The 12,923-nt window shown below is 37.2% G+C and overlaps 2 protein-coding genes across 5 annotated transcripts in view; both read right to left on the bottom strand.

Moving 5' to 3' along the window:
- Window positions 1-852, bottom strand: part of srp68 (signal recognition particle 68) — a 60,425-nt gene extending 59,573 nt beyond the window's left edge. Inside the window, exons 1-3 of the mRNA XM_056246128.1 lie at window positions 736-852; window positions 277-343; window positions 70-183 (exon numbers count right to left, since the gene is read on the bottom strand). Of these exons, the coding sequence (XP_056102103.1) occupies window positions 70-183; window positions 277-343; window positions 736-823 (269 nt within the window). The 5' untranslated portion in view covers window positions 824-852. The remainder of the gene's footprint in view (window positions 1-69; window positions 184-276; window positions 344-735) is intronic.
- A 1,926-nt stretch (window positions 853-2,778) lies between these two features.
- polg2 (polymerase (DNA directed), gamma 2, accessory subunit) lies at window positions 2,779-12,082 on the bottom strand. Of its 4 annotated transcripts, none has more exons than XM_056246129.1 (8): window positions 11,596-12,082; window positions 11,367-11,484; window positions 11,094-11,199; window positions 5,498-5,683; window positions 5,141-5,281; window positions 4,933-5,013; window positions 3,244-3,344; window positions 2,779-3,144 (listed from the first exon to the last, which is right to left on the bottom strand). In XM_056246129.1, the coding sequence occupies exons 1-8, from the start codon at window positions 12,026-12,028 to the stop codon at window positions 2,979-2,981; spliced, it is 1,332 nt and encodes a 443-aa protein (XP_056102104.1). In that variant the 5' UTR covers window positions 12,029-12,082; the 3' UTR covers window positions 2,779-2,978. The 4 variants fall into 4 exon arrangements, 3 of the variants coding, with proteins under 3 accessions (XP_056102104.1, XP_056102105.1, XP_056102107.1); XR_008806696.1 differs by lacking the exon at window positions 2,779-3,144 and adding an exon at window positions 4,603-4,710 and having other exon boundaries at window positions 3,241-3,344; XM_056246130.1 differs by lacking the exon at window positions 4,933-5,013.
- Between the last annotated feature and the right edge of the window lie 841 nt (window positions 12,083-12,923).

Below are 12,923 nucleotides of genomic sequence, written 5' to 3' on the forward strand. Positions count from 1 at the left end.
AGAGAGACTAAGACCAAAGACAATAAAGCATCTTGCTTTAAGTGCACATTTTTGTATGTGTTAAGTTACCTGTTGTCTGAAAGCATCTCTACAGTCACTTTCTTTCCAGTAAACTTGTGTCTATTGCCCATTTTAAAGCCCAGAGTCTTTCTCAATCGACGCAGTCGTCGGGAGCAATAACCCCTTTGGTGTCAGAGGAGAGGATCAACAAAATTTCAAGACAATTTCTTTATTTAACTGAAAAACTTTGTCCTTGATACCTCCCCTCTGCCTTACCTGTAGCGCTGGTAATCTCCATGCCTGAGTCCATGCTGTTGCTGAGAGTCCTTAATGATCTGCAGAACTGAAGTCAGTGCTAAGGACAATAAAGCCAGGACATTTCAAATCAAATACAGCATGCTAGGATTTTAAAGTACTACCAAGAGTGTACACTGCAAGAAATACAGTAGGCTATAACACATCTCTCAGAAAAGGCTCAATTTGGCTTTCCATCCAAGTCATATCCAACCAAGTCATTACCCACTACTTTAATCAACACTCATAAATATTTATGAAAACCCTATTGAATCTCTTGATTATACAGAAAATACTTTTCTACTCAGTACTTCTGAGATCAAGTGACACGTATCCCATAAGACCCCCGTAGCAGCCGTCCTCCACTAAACTGCTGCTTTAATGCTAACGTTACTCTCCAGCACTAGCTAACTGACGCAGTGAGTTTAACATTGAGGATACTCTCCAGGCCAAGACTTCCGTCGATGCTGTTCTCTTTATTTTCCTCCATTGGCGATATTTTCACCTCATTCTGCCTCTCCGCGGCCATTTTTCAGCAAGCACACGTCTGATGAACCTTCAACCAGAATGAGGATCCGTCTTCTTCTTTCTTCTGCTGTGTCACAAACAAAATACCATTACCGCCACCTACTGAGCTGTAGCACGAATCAAATAAACTGCATTCATGATAATACAAATATATTTTAGAAAGTCTAACTGGTTGCTTAAGGGGTTATGTGCTTTATTTCTGTATCCACACCGTGAATTTCTTTCCAAGCGAGTTTGTTAATTAGTGGGTGACAAATAATATAACTAGTTACTAGGGTGAATTAAGGGTGATTGGGACAGTTTGTGAATTTCAGCCTTATGCAAAGTTTCTTGCCATAAATTAAAAACACCAGCCCAACACATAATACATTTCTATAATACTGAATAGGTTACCTATCCATTTGAACAGGAAACAAGTTTATATTGTGAAAGGATGCATGACATACACTTGTATGTAAACAGACAAAAGTCCTTATTTTTGGTAACATGATTTTGAGACAGCACATCTTATCATAGATTTGGGCTAGTAGTAAGCATATTGATTACACAAGTTACATATACTAGACTTACCTTTTCTGTTCATCATTATTAAAAGAGTTTGTTTCTGTTAAACTTTACTTCTCAATGTTGATTAATTCATCCACAATTCATACAGTAGCCTACAACACAACTGAGGTGAAAGAAGGCTTTAACTCCAAAAGTCATTGAAAAGTGTAAACAAGTTTTTAGAAAATGGTTCAACCCCCCCCTCCAATAAAATGTTTGACATTTAACCTGCACAAACCTTGGATGACATGAATAATGTATTAACATCAACAAAATCTATATTTAACTATGTTTCTATTTTCAGAATTAGGTTGTTTTATTTTAGCATAATAGTTCATGAACATGTTTGTGGTTGATTAGGGGTTGCAAAAATGAAAAGGTTGGGAAACACCAATTTAGAGCATACAGAGCATGGTTCTCTATTCAAGGGTTATCATTTTCTTAATTAAAAAGGTAAGGCACTGTCCCAATCACCCAAAACCATGCTGTCCCATGGGACAAAATAAAAACAACCTAATTCTTAAAATAGAAACATGAAATGAACACATTTTCACTGATTTTGTCGCAGTAGTGTATCATATTCATGTTTCCATCAAAAGTTTGTGTAAAATAGTAGTTGTGAGAATTTTATGACCTTATTATAAAAACTAACAAAAGCTTATGTCATTTCATATTATGTATTTAAGGGTCAACTTCCTGTTTGATGCCTGCCGCCACCTACATGATGTCACACAAATGAGGGTATCCAATTTTGATTATGAGGTCACAGCTAGGTTTCAGTAAAAAAAGTTTTTATTTTTTACTCATTAGGTGAGAAAAACTCTTTATAGTTATATTGTCCCATTTGCCCTTATGTTCCAATCACCCTTAATTCCTACAGATTTTTTTTATCAAATTACTGGTGACATCAATCTGACTAAACGGGTAGTAGCAAATAATTAAAGAAAGATGTGGCCTATTCACGCAGCCGATTTCAATGGCTACCCAGATTTATATTTTATTTTACTACCTGATTAATAGTTAAAAATTGGCCTTGTATAAGGAAAATAAAATCCAAAGTGGTTATTTGGGTCCCCTTAGCATCCGAGTAGGCCCATATGCAATGTATCACATGTACTTGTGCAATATCAAAGCAATGCGACTCATGATGCACAAGGGATCCATAACATCAAGTTTCTTTTTTTTTACTCGCACTGAACATATATCAAACAATTTCAAGGACGTCATTCAAAATTCAAGCGCATTTCACGCCTAAAAAAACTATGGAATTTTCCAACCTTTGCAAAATATGAACTAACCCTAAATCTTTGATTATCTGGGCCAGATTTTTAACCACTAAACTCCTACCACATAACATCAATATACAGTAGATATTAGTTAGCATGGTCAAAAATAAATGCAATCAGGATGGAACAGCTGATGATAAAGTTTAATATGAAATCTTATGTTTTTTGGGGTTTTTTCAAATGGTATACACTAATAGCATTTTAGTGAAAGAGAAACAGAGAAACAATTTTGTAACAGTTACATCACTTGATATGAACAGTTATCATATCACCACATTACAGTACTTTACAATATGTATTCCATTGAGATTCAGATGATAAAAGTCATATATTGTCTGAGGCAGATATGTATTTGAGCAGGTAGCATTTGATTTCTGAGATGTGCATAGTCTCTCTGATGGTGGTGTCTCTGTTACGGACCAGCAAAAGGCCACTTTTTAGTGTGCTCTCACTGACCACCACAGTGAAGAGGACACCCATCTCATCATACCTGCAGCATAAAGAAAACTTTCTCTCAACATTCATTTCATCATGAAAACTTTACTCAAAAGATTACTCAGTATTGTATAGAAAATAGATAGTCAGTTACTTTGTGTGTAAATTCTCCAGAGATAATGACATTGTGTCTAAGTATCCAGGCCATGTGGAAATTCCAACTTCAAGAAACTCTTGGAGTAAACCCTCACAAACCTTAAGAGAGACAATTATCTTAAGGTCAGTCCATCTCAAGTGGTCCACAAATTTGTAAAGTTGGTTGCGTGACCATTTTTAATTTACCTTTTTGTTTTTTGAGTGATTACCTCAAATACCCTTATGTATTGGTATTGCAAAACCACCAGATTAGAGATTACAGATTTTGCACACTCTTGTTTCTTAGACTTTAACTTAGACTAAAAGTTTGAGATTAGAATTTAAATCTAAATGTAATTGATCAAGATTGCTAAAAGTTCCAGTTTTAGGGTCAATTTAAAATGGAGAGGGTTTGAGACTCAGTCCTAATTTTTTTTGCAGAACATGTCACCATTTGAGATTTCTCTTAATTTATGTTGGCTAGAAATGGGATTTTATTGTAAAATACTGGTAATTTCGTATTATTTTGTTATACTTACATATATTACATCTGTTGATTCTCAAAAAACAAAGTAGGCTTTTAACAAAATTTCTGCAAGCCCTAAGCTCAGTAACCAGTGGAATCTCAAACTCGGCATGCAGTAACGGATCATTAAACTTTGAGGCAGATTCAGAGTTTTTGTTTTCACTTTATCACCTTCAAGGAACAAATAAAGCAAATAATTAAGTTTTAAACCAATTCATTAAAATAATGATCTTCATTATTTATCTGAACGAAAATAAAAAAGATGACTAAAAAAAGGTGTGGTTTGCTAAAGGAAACAAAAAGAACAGGTGAAGAGGCGAGGAAAGTGGAGATGTGGAGGAGATAGAGGAACTGAGTTGCTGAGCATTTTGCATGTAATAATTTGTGCTAGTCTTTGAAATGTAACCATTATCGCTCGAGTTTCAACCCTTGTGGGTATTCACCAGGAAGATTGTGTTGGAATCTTTGGATGTACTCTGCTCAAGGAAGAGTTGAGGCACAAACAAACAGAATACCAAAGTTCAGCAGCACACCGAACGGGTTTGGTCGACTGCTTGCAAAATTATTCTAGAAAATACATCCCTCTTTAAATAAAAAAAAGGAGGGATAAAACACTTTTTTCACATATTTAAAGCTCGACCCGGTGTCGGTGGTGCCCAACTGCTACTACAACTGTGGCTTAAATAAAAGTCTATGCTTCAGAATTATTACAATATAGATCACCCTTTCTCTAGTCTAGATCACAATTTGTACTTTTTTTCAAAAACCTTCAAACTCGTTGATGCCACTTTATTCTTTAAGTAAACTTTTGCCCGTATACTAGTGATTAGTTTCACTTTTTCGGACAGCCACCTTGAACTTGAGAACGTGAGTACAGAATGACACGTCCGGTGTGTGACTGTCCTAGTCGCTGTGCCGTGCTTGTCTGGTATGTGAATGGAGTCATAGCAGACGAGGCCACTGGAATGAGAACGGATTGTCTTATTTTTTTATGGATGTCGATGGGAGAGAGGCTTCAACACTTTTAATTCAGTAAGCTCACATTTGAGAGGAAATGACTGATCACTTTATGAATTGACAGACTATCTGCTAATCTTCAACATGTTTACCACTAAAAATGATCTTGAACTTTTGAACAGTAGTTTTGGTAATTATAAAAAGTGATCGTTTATCCCTCTATACCTGTCTAAGCTCTGAATTAGAGCCTCGTCCCATATCCAAAGCCACTTTCACTGGAGTTAAACTGGGATGCAGCTTTAAAACCTGAATAAAGCAAAGAAACCCTGGTCAACCTCCCAGCCATTTTTACATTAAAAATGACATATTAAGCGTCATTTTCCAACCACTTATTAATGCTTAAAAAAAATGTAGGGAAACTTAGCTTACTCACTGTCCTCTGATGAAGCTTCTGTTTGCTGTCAGTTTTTTTCAGCAGTTGAAGTGAGTTAAATAGGTAAGCCAGCATTCCTTGATCCACATTCGCACTGACAGAGATGACATGAGGAACCACAGACTTTCTTCCATCTCTGCACTGAAAGTTACATGATCATAGCAGTCTTCAATAGATAGTTGTGAAATAACGATTTCTAGAATTTTTTTTTTTTGTTTATTAATTTATACTATTTCAAGTATACTATTTTTCACTTTGAGTTCCCCTTGGCATAATATATAATTCAGATCAAAGTTAGTCGAATTAATTTGACAAACAAACTAAATTACACCTTAAACAATCTAAGTTTGCTCTGACCTGTAGATTGATGCAAGATCCTTGGAGAGTCTTTATCAGTTGTGTGTCCCCCAGGCTCCACAGTGTCTCCAGGGTCTCTGAGCCCCAGGGGAACTTATAAAGGATTTTAACACCATGAGATGTCCCCTCTCTCAGTTCCTCATCCACGACATTGCACATGCTGAAGTCAGACGGACCTAAAGCAAACTGCAGTAGGTGTTCAAGAAATTATATTCCTGCACTACACCAATATTCCTTAAAAATGTTTCATATCCTTTAAAAGTGGACGACCAGTGTGGTTTTTCATGACATGATTGATATGAAGTCACAAATAAAAGATAATATATAACACAGGCACAACATTGTTGCAATGAAATTGTTGTAACCAACACTGCACTCTGCCAGATGGTAAGTCTGTGCACACTGAGAATCAAATTTTTTCAGATAAAGACCAGGTAATATACACTAATATACAGTAGCCTACACAATGAATACCATTCAGGGTGGTTTTACATATTAAAACATATTTTACACAAATTAAAACATATTTTGGTATCACATATGTCTATCTTTGGTGTGCAGTTGAATAAAATCAACAAAAACATTTTTTTTTTAAATTGAATATTAGTTAAATTCTAAAATGCCCCAAATGGCGTTTCCATCCAGCGTTTTTTTTATGCTATATCCCAAATTGCACATAAAATTAGGAGGATGGAAACGCCAAGATGCGCATAAGTCATTAGGTTTTTTCTCACTAATTACTTCATAAGGTGGCAACACTGCCCAGGCCTGTTGTTTCAAAGGTGAAAAAGAAAACAATGAGAAGGAACAACAACAAATTACTGGAGGCGACAGCAATAGATGTGTGAGCGAATAAAGAGTTATCTGAAACTTTAAATGCAAATTGGTCTCTCTCTTCTGTCTTTCTACACTTAATTAAATTGATGGACCCTCTGGAGCAGGATTAGTATCGCTTTCGCTGTGTTAAGGCCCATTCACACCAAGAAAGTTAACTATAAAGATATTTACTGTATATAGCGTCCACACCAGCGGACGATATCATTCCGTTTATTCGAAGCACATGCTTGTCTGCCGCTTTAAATGGTCGAGTTCCTCACAGAAGGATGGATTCTGATTGTCTGTTAATGTTTTCATCGTTCATCAGCTGGACAAAAATCGCTCTGAAAGTGAATCCAATGATAGTGTTTATCTGTGCCGTTATTGTTATAGCTGTAGTGGGAACTCTGCTATTCTTTAATATTTAGAAGGATTTTTTAGAACTTTATCTTTATCTTTATAGTTATCATCCTTGATGTGAAAGGCCTTTAATCCCACATTGCGGTGCCAAATGTGAGCATTGTGAAATGATGCGTTGTAATAATATGACTTGATGCAACCCACAACAGTCGCATGCCTCATATTCACATGCTTTGGACAGTCACGTTAAACACTGCGTGTTGTACATACACAGTCGTTTCAGCGTTTAACAGGAAAAATGTCAAATGGTGATAGCTAAAAATCCACTCCAAATTATGTTTTGTTTTTCCTTATAGTCCATTCAGAAAAAAACTTGATAGTACAGTTGACAATGTGTAATTTGAGGAAACACTATTCTAGAGCAGGTTGTGTGAGGCATTCATCCAATGAATTACACTGACACTTCAAATATGGACATTAACCCAGGGTTTAGGAATGTAGCTTGTGAAACGTCAGCTAATGAATACCCAGGAATAACTGTTAACCCTGGGTAAAGTATGAGCAGTGTGAAACGTGAAGCAAGACAACCCAGGATACCAATTACCCGAGGTTTAGAATGACACAGGGTTAACTATTTTAAGTGTTAAAAGCTCTATTAAGTCAGAATAGTGTCACAGTTAGGGGTATAATGGTACACTTATTTGAACCAAGAATTTTCGGTAAATGTCTTGCATACACAAAGAGTACAGCGTTGTAGCCTATTAACCACTTTTAACAGCCATTAACCACCAATAATTGCAATAAGCTCTGTGTTACTTTCGATAAGAAATAAAGTATCATATTTCCAATTCTGTCGATTTTATCACGAAATTCAAACAATAAATGCAGTTTTGACACTTTGATGTGGCATGACAGCTCGCTGCAGGTATACTTCATTTTCCACTTTCCGCTCTGTCTCAAATTATACTCCTTTGGCCACGAACGGGTGCGCACTATCTAGTGGATTTTGTTTTCAAGACACTCGTCACAAGTCACTCGCACATGCGCTGTTGTACGCGCACTGTCCGCGAGGTCTCAAAAATTGGGGATTCGGGATGTGTGGACGTCCGCGGACCCTCATGGTGACGAAAATGACTTCAAGTGTACACTCTATGAATGAAATGAGCACAGCACAATCGCAAATCAAATAGCTGTGTTGCTATTTCTGTGCATCTCTCAGAAATCAGAGCGGGACATTTGTAGAAAGAATGGGTAACACTTTACAATACGGGTGCACTAATATGCATTAATTCATGTTTAACTAATGTACAGATAATCATGAGTTAATGTATAACTCATGAAGAACTAAACCATTAATTAATTATTACTGCATCAGCAACTAATAAAGAGTCTATATGATTAATAGATTAAGTAATACATGAATTGCTATTAATTCAATGTGTCATTGTGTATTAATTCCTTAATAACATATTTTATTAACTAATAGTGTAAATTAATGTGTTAATTACCACAATTAGTCAAAGCTATGCACTTCAACTACCAGTTGTCTGCTTTAATTAATCATTAGTTAATGATTTGCAAAGGTATCATTATGTTATGACTTTACTTGTTGAGGCACATCATTATTAACTAGTCATTTAGTAATTGTAGTAATTTACACATGAATTTGCACTAACAATGAAGTAATTAATCATGTATTAATGCATATTAGTGTACCTGTATTATCTGGAAGTTGAAATACAAGGCTTTGGCTCATTCTGGTAATTAACATATTAATTAACACTATTAGTTAAAAAAATGAGTTATTAGGGAATTAATCCACAATTACATATTTAATTAATAACAATGCATGTATGAACTAATACATTAACCATACAGACTCTTAATTAGTTCCTAATGTGGTAATCATTAATGAATAGCTTAGATAATCATTAGTTACACATTAATTCAGTATTATCTGTGCATTAGTTAAGCATGAATTAATGCTTATTAGTGCACCCGTATTGTAAAGTGTTACCAAAGAATGTAAATAGAGAGATGGCTGAGATACTATATTACCGAAGAGAAAAAGGTCAGAGGAAAATAATTAGAAAAAGAAGGGTTATGATCAGGCAAGAGCTAGGACCTGCATTAATACTGGAAAAGCTTTTCAGCACTGCAGAGACATTAAAGAGCAGGAAGGCCTGAAAACGGTTGCTTTATTTTTGCTTGATACGCAAGTAACATTGGTTTTACTATGTTTCACAAAACCAAGAAACGTTGTTGTTGTTGAATTACAGCGGAATTATCCATACGTGCACGAGCCGTCTGATTTTCCAGCTGTTAGTTGTTGCCTGTGTTGCATAGCATATGTGTTAGTGATGGGTCGATCATGAACAATTCGTTAATTTTGAATGAACCTTTAATATGACTCGGGAACAACGAATTGTCTCAGAGAGTGATTCATTCATTTTGTGTTGACCGCACATTCTGTGCAGGAAACAGAAATAATTCGTTCAACTCTCGAGTCTTCAGGTTCGAGTCAGAGTCGTTTGTTCATCCCGTGACAGCCCCATAGAGGCTCTCTTGTTCGCTGAACTAAAGAGTCGTTCGCTTTTTTGTCAGCTGTATTGGACACAGAAATTAGTTAATATTTCTCAAACTTTCTTATGAACAAGCAAGTAGTCCGTTTTTTGTTAATACTTAGTGACGTGATGCGTTTCTGTTCTCAAATTGTAGCTTTTTTATTTTTTACAATTTAGAATTTCTTTGAATTTCTGTCATGATGGTTCTTTTCAATAACATTGAATGTAATAAAGAGTTGGTAATGCTTTAAACTTTAAACTCTGTATGATGGGAAAAATCCCTTTGATAAAGCAAAGATACCTACATTTATTAACAACATAGTTACGTGACAAAAAAACAAACGACTCGAACCCGAAGACTCGAGAGGTGAACTAATCAATTCTGTTTCCGGTAGACTATATAGCTCAGCTTATGGGCATGTGATGTGACAAAAAAACAAATGACTCATATCGGGAGGTAAGGTAAACTAACAGACTACATAGCCTGAAGACCCATCCAAGCAATGAATTAATCGTTTCTGTTTCTCATAATTTGGCCTTGTTTTTTTTCTTTGTGATCAACGATGTAAGTAAAAGATGTAAGTAGTAGGGCTGCACCATATTGAAGAAAAATGCGATATGTGATAACTCATTAAATAATGCGATATTCGATATGCGATACGATAATGCTTAAAGTGTGTAAAATAAACTTAAATTATTTATTATATAACCTACATACGTGTTTCACATTCTTTTTGTGACAAGAAAACATCCCAACAACTTCTGAAAGTGAACAGCAGTGTTTTACTGTAGCATAAGTAGTAAGTATTATTTTTACATCAGTGTAAACCACAGGGTTTAGGGTTTCAGGAAGGCCTACATTAGGTTTATTTAACAACAGCAACTGAATAATCAAATGTAAAAATAAAACACGGCTTAGTTTTCACTCTATGAATTAAATATATACTGATTTTTGTCAAAGCTACAAAAGTTATTCAGCCAAGAGCAGTGACTGATTTTCTCTTTGTCTTTGTTTCATGACCCCAGTTATTGCAAGCCGATGCGATATGCATATCGCAATATATACATTTGCGATATTTCGATAATTTCGATTGTGGCGAGCAGGACGAGGCCGAGTGACGTGAGAGAGCGGTGCGAGGCCGGTGGCGAGAGTGATAATGAATGACACCTGAGATACGCACCGGTCTCGCATCTCTCACGGAGGAGCGGAAGCATAAAGGAGGAGCGACGACAGTGAAGATCAAGAGAGGAACAGGCCTGATTTTATGTTGTGTTTTGTTTCTGTTTTGTGTGGCCAGCAGTCGTCCGTGAGGGGCTGCTGGCTTATACTTTCATTTTTGTATTTGTTTATTTATTTATTAAAATCGTTGAACGTTCGCCGGTTCCCGCCTCCTTCTTCCCATAACATCTGAACCCCGTTACATTGGTGCCGCAACCCGGGAAGAAGGAGGGACACAGCGATGTAACAGCAGGTGGGACAGGGACCTCGCTGCCGTGCTCCAGGGTCGAGGAGGGGTGCCTCTCTCAGCTGGCTGAGGACCCACTCGCTGTGCCATGCGATGGTACTGGACATCCGTTGGGGGACGGCTCGACGCTCCTCCGCCTCCTGGCGGACGGCGATGGCTCCTCCGGTCGAGGGCAGCCGGCAGCGAGTCCCTCCTCGACCCAGGAGCACGGCAGCGAGGTCCCCGTCCGTACTTGTGTGTCAGCCATTTTGAAGAAAATATGGAAAATATTTGGGTCACGGCTTAATGACCAGAGGAAAATGGTGGCTCCCATGGCCAAACCAGTTGAGAACCACCACTGCTCTAAGTGTCGGTACCCAATTCTCCCATATTTGTGCTTCCATGCTTTACCTTCCTCCACCACTGCAGTCTTTGATGAGCCCAGTAGTCCATCCACTGTGAAGAAGTCCGAGGAGAACAGAACCAGACTAAAGATGATTCGGTTACCTCAAAAGAACTAACAGAGGTTAATGAAAAGGTTGCATATGTAAAGGAAAAGCAATTAAAATAATTACTAATTTACATTATTTCATCGTGTATATTAGAGTGATCCAGTAAAAAAGTCACTCATTAAAATAACACAGCTGATAAAAATGAAAGATAAGATAATAAGGCCTCACTCACCAACTGGATGAATGTCTGAGCTGATTATCGAAATGATGGCACAGACCAATCTCTGCCAATCCAAAAGGCAATGTCCTATTCACAAGCTCCAAAGCCTGAGTATACTGCTGTAAAGCACCTTGAGGGGAAAATGATAAAATCCCAGATGACTAAAACCATCGCATGGACTGTGCGACCTATGTAATGCGCAATGTATGCATAGTGAAGACGGGTCTGACTCTGCACTCACCCTGTAGCAGACTCGTCCGAACAGACGCACTGTCTTTCAAAAGTTTTTGAATCTTTTGAGATGCTTCTTCTTTAGTAAAACTGTCTTGGTTTAGGATTTCTTTAAGAGCCCTTATGTCAACAATCCTGACAGGTTCCTCACACGTTATACTTAACGCTGAAGTATTTATCCCAAATACATATGCTCTTGAACGTATTGCTGAAGTCCACTGCTCAATAATGTTTTTCTTTAGTTCTGTTCCTAAGGGCCCATATGTGCATGACCTGGTGTGAAAAGCTTCAGAAGAAATGTAATAACGCTCAGCGCAAAGTTGCATCAAGAGGCTGGTTTCATCAGAACTGTCATCACGAGTAATGCACTTGGATATATTCCGATACCAAGGGAGCTTTTCGCTTAAAAGCTGGAGACGCCTTCTGATGCAGTGAAGTAACATTTCCCCAAAGGGTTAAAACGTTAGTATTTGTCAGTAATGAATTAAAAAATAGGAACACTAGCGTTATATATTCTCCAGATTAAGCTTGAAAATGTCTGCAGCGGTCCAAAATAAAAAAAAGGCTAACAAGACTTCACCGCTATGGCAGGTTTGAAAGAACTCTTATAATATACCTTTTACTTCGTGTTCCGTATGTCTGTGGGTGTTACATGAGATGGTCAGTACTGTTCTTCTCAAGCAATGAAGTCTGCAATAATTTTCATGCTGCATGTTAAACTTTCTTCTTGTATTGTTTATTGTCGCTTGGCAAACATGCTTTCGGTGCATTGCCGCCACCTACTGAACTGGCGTGTGGAGCGTTCGTTAGTGCTTAGCAGGCGCGTCGTTAGACATGGGCATTCGGGGCATCAGCCCCGGATTTTTTTTTTTTAGCCCCGGATCTCAAAAAAATGAATTTATTGATAATTATTATTATTTTTTAATATTTTTGTATTTATATAAAAAAAATGACCGGGTCTTTTAATCTATCCTTCGGAATCAAAGACGATTAAAATGTGTTCAATCAGATCAAAGTTACTATGGTTACTATAGTTACAGCACGCTTGCATTTAGAGTGCGCACCAGAGGAGAGAGAGAGCCTGAAAGAGCCATCAGTCAACTTACAGCTTTAGGGCTTGACTGTCATTGTTGTTTGTGGCTTCTGGTGGTAGCTATTATGGACATTAGAGGGGGAAGGTATACTATATACTATATGAAGACTATAGTATAATGTGAGATAGAAATAAAAATGTAAGTCGTTAAATTCAAGATCACGTAAACGTTTCCCTCCTGTCAGTCATTCTCCATTCAGCATCAAACAGCGCGTTGCGTTTGGTTACGACAGTCAACGATGAAA

The sequence above is a fragment of the Rhinichthys klamathensis genome, unplaced genomic scaffold (genome assembly GCF_029890125.1).
Source record: "Rhinichthys klamathensis goyatoka isolate OS25496 unplaced genomic scaffold, OSU_Roscu_1.1 h1tg000036l_1, whole genome shotgun sequence".
In the NCBI taxonomy this organism is placed as follows: domain Eukaryota; kingdom Metazoa; phylum Chordata; class Actinopteri; order Cypriniformes; family Leuciscidae; genus Rhinichthys; species Rhinichthys klamathensis.

Coding starts and splice junctions, on each gene's coding strand:
- polg2 (XM_056246129.1), bottom strand. CDS start 12,028: ATGTTACTTCACTGCATCAGAAGGCGTCTCCAGCTTTTAAGCGAAAAG. Junction 5,282..5,497: donor GATCTTGCATCAATCTACAG/GTCAGAGCAAAC, acceptor TGTAACTTTCAG/TGCAGAGATGGAAGAAAGTC. Junction 5,014..5,140: donor AGAAGCTTCATCAGAGGACA/GTGAGTAAGCTA, acceptor TGCTTTATTCAG/GTTTTAAAGCTGCATCCCAG.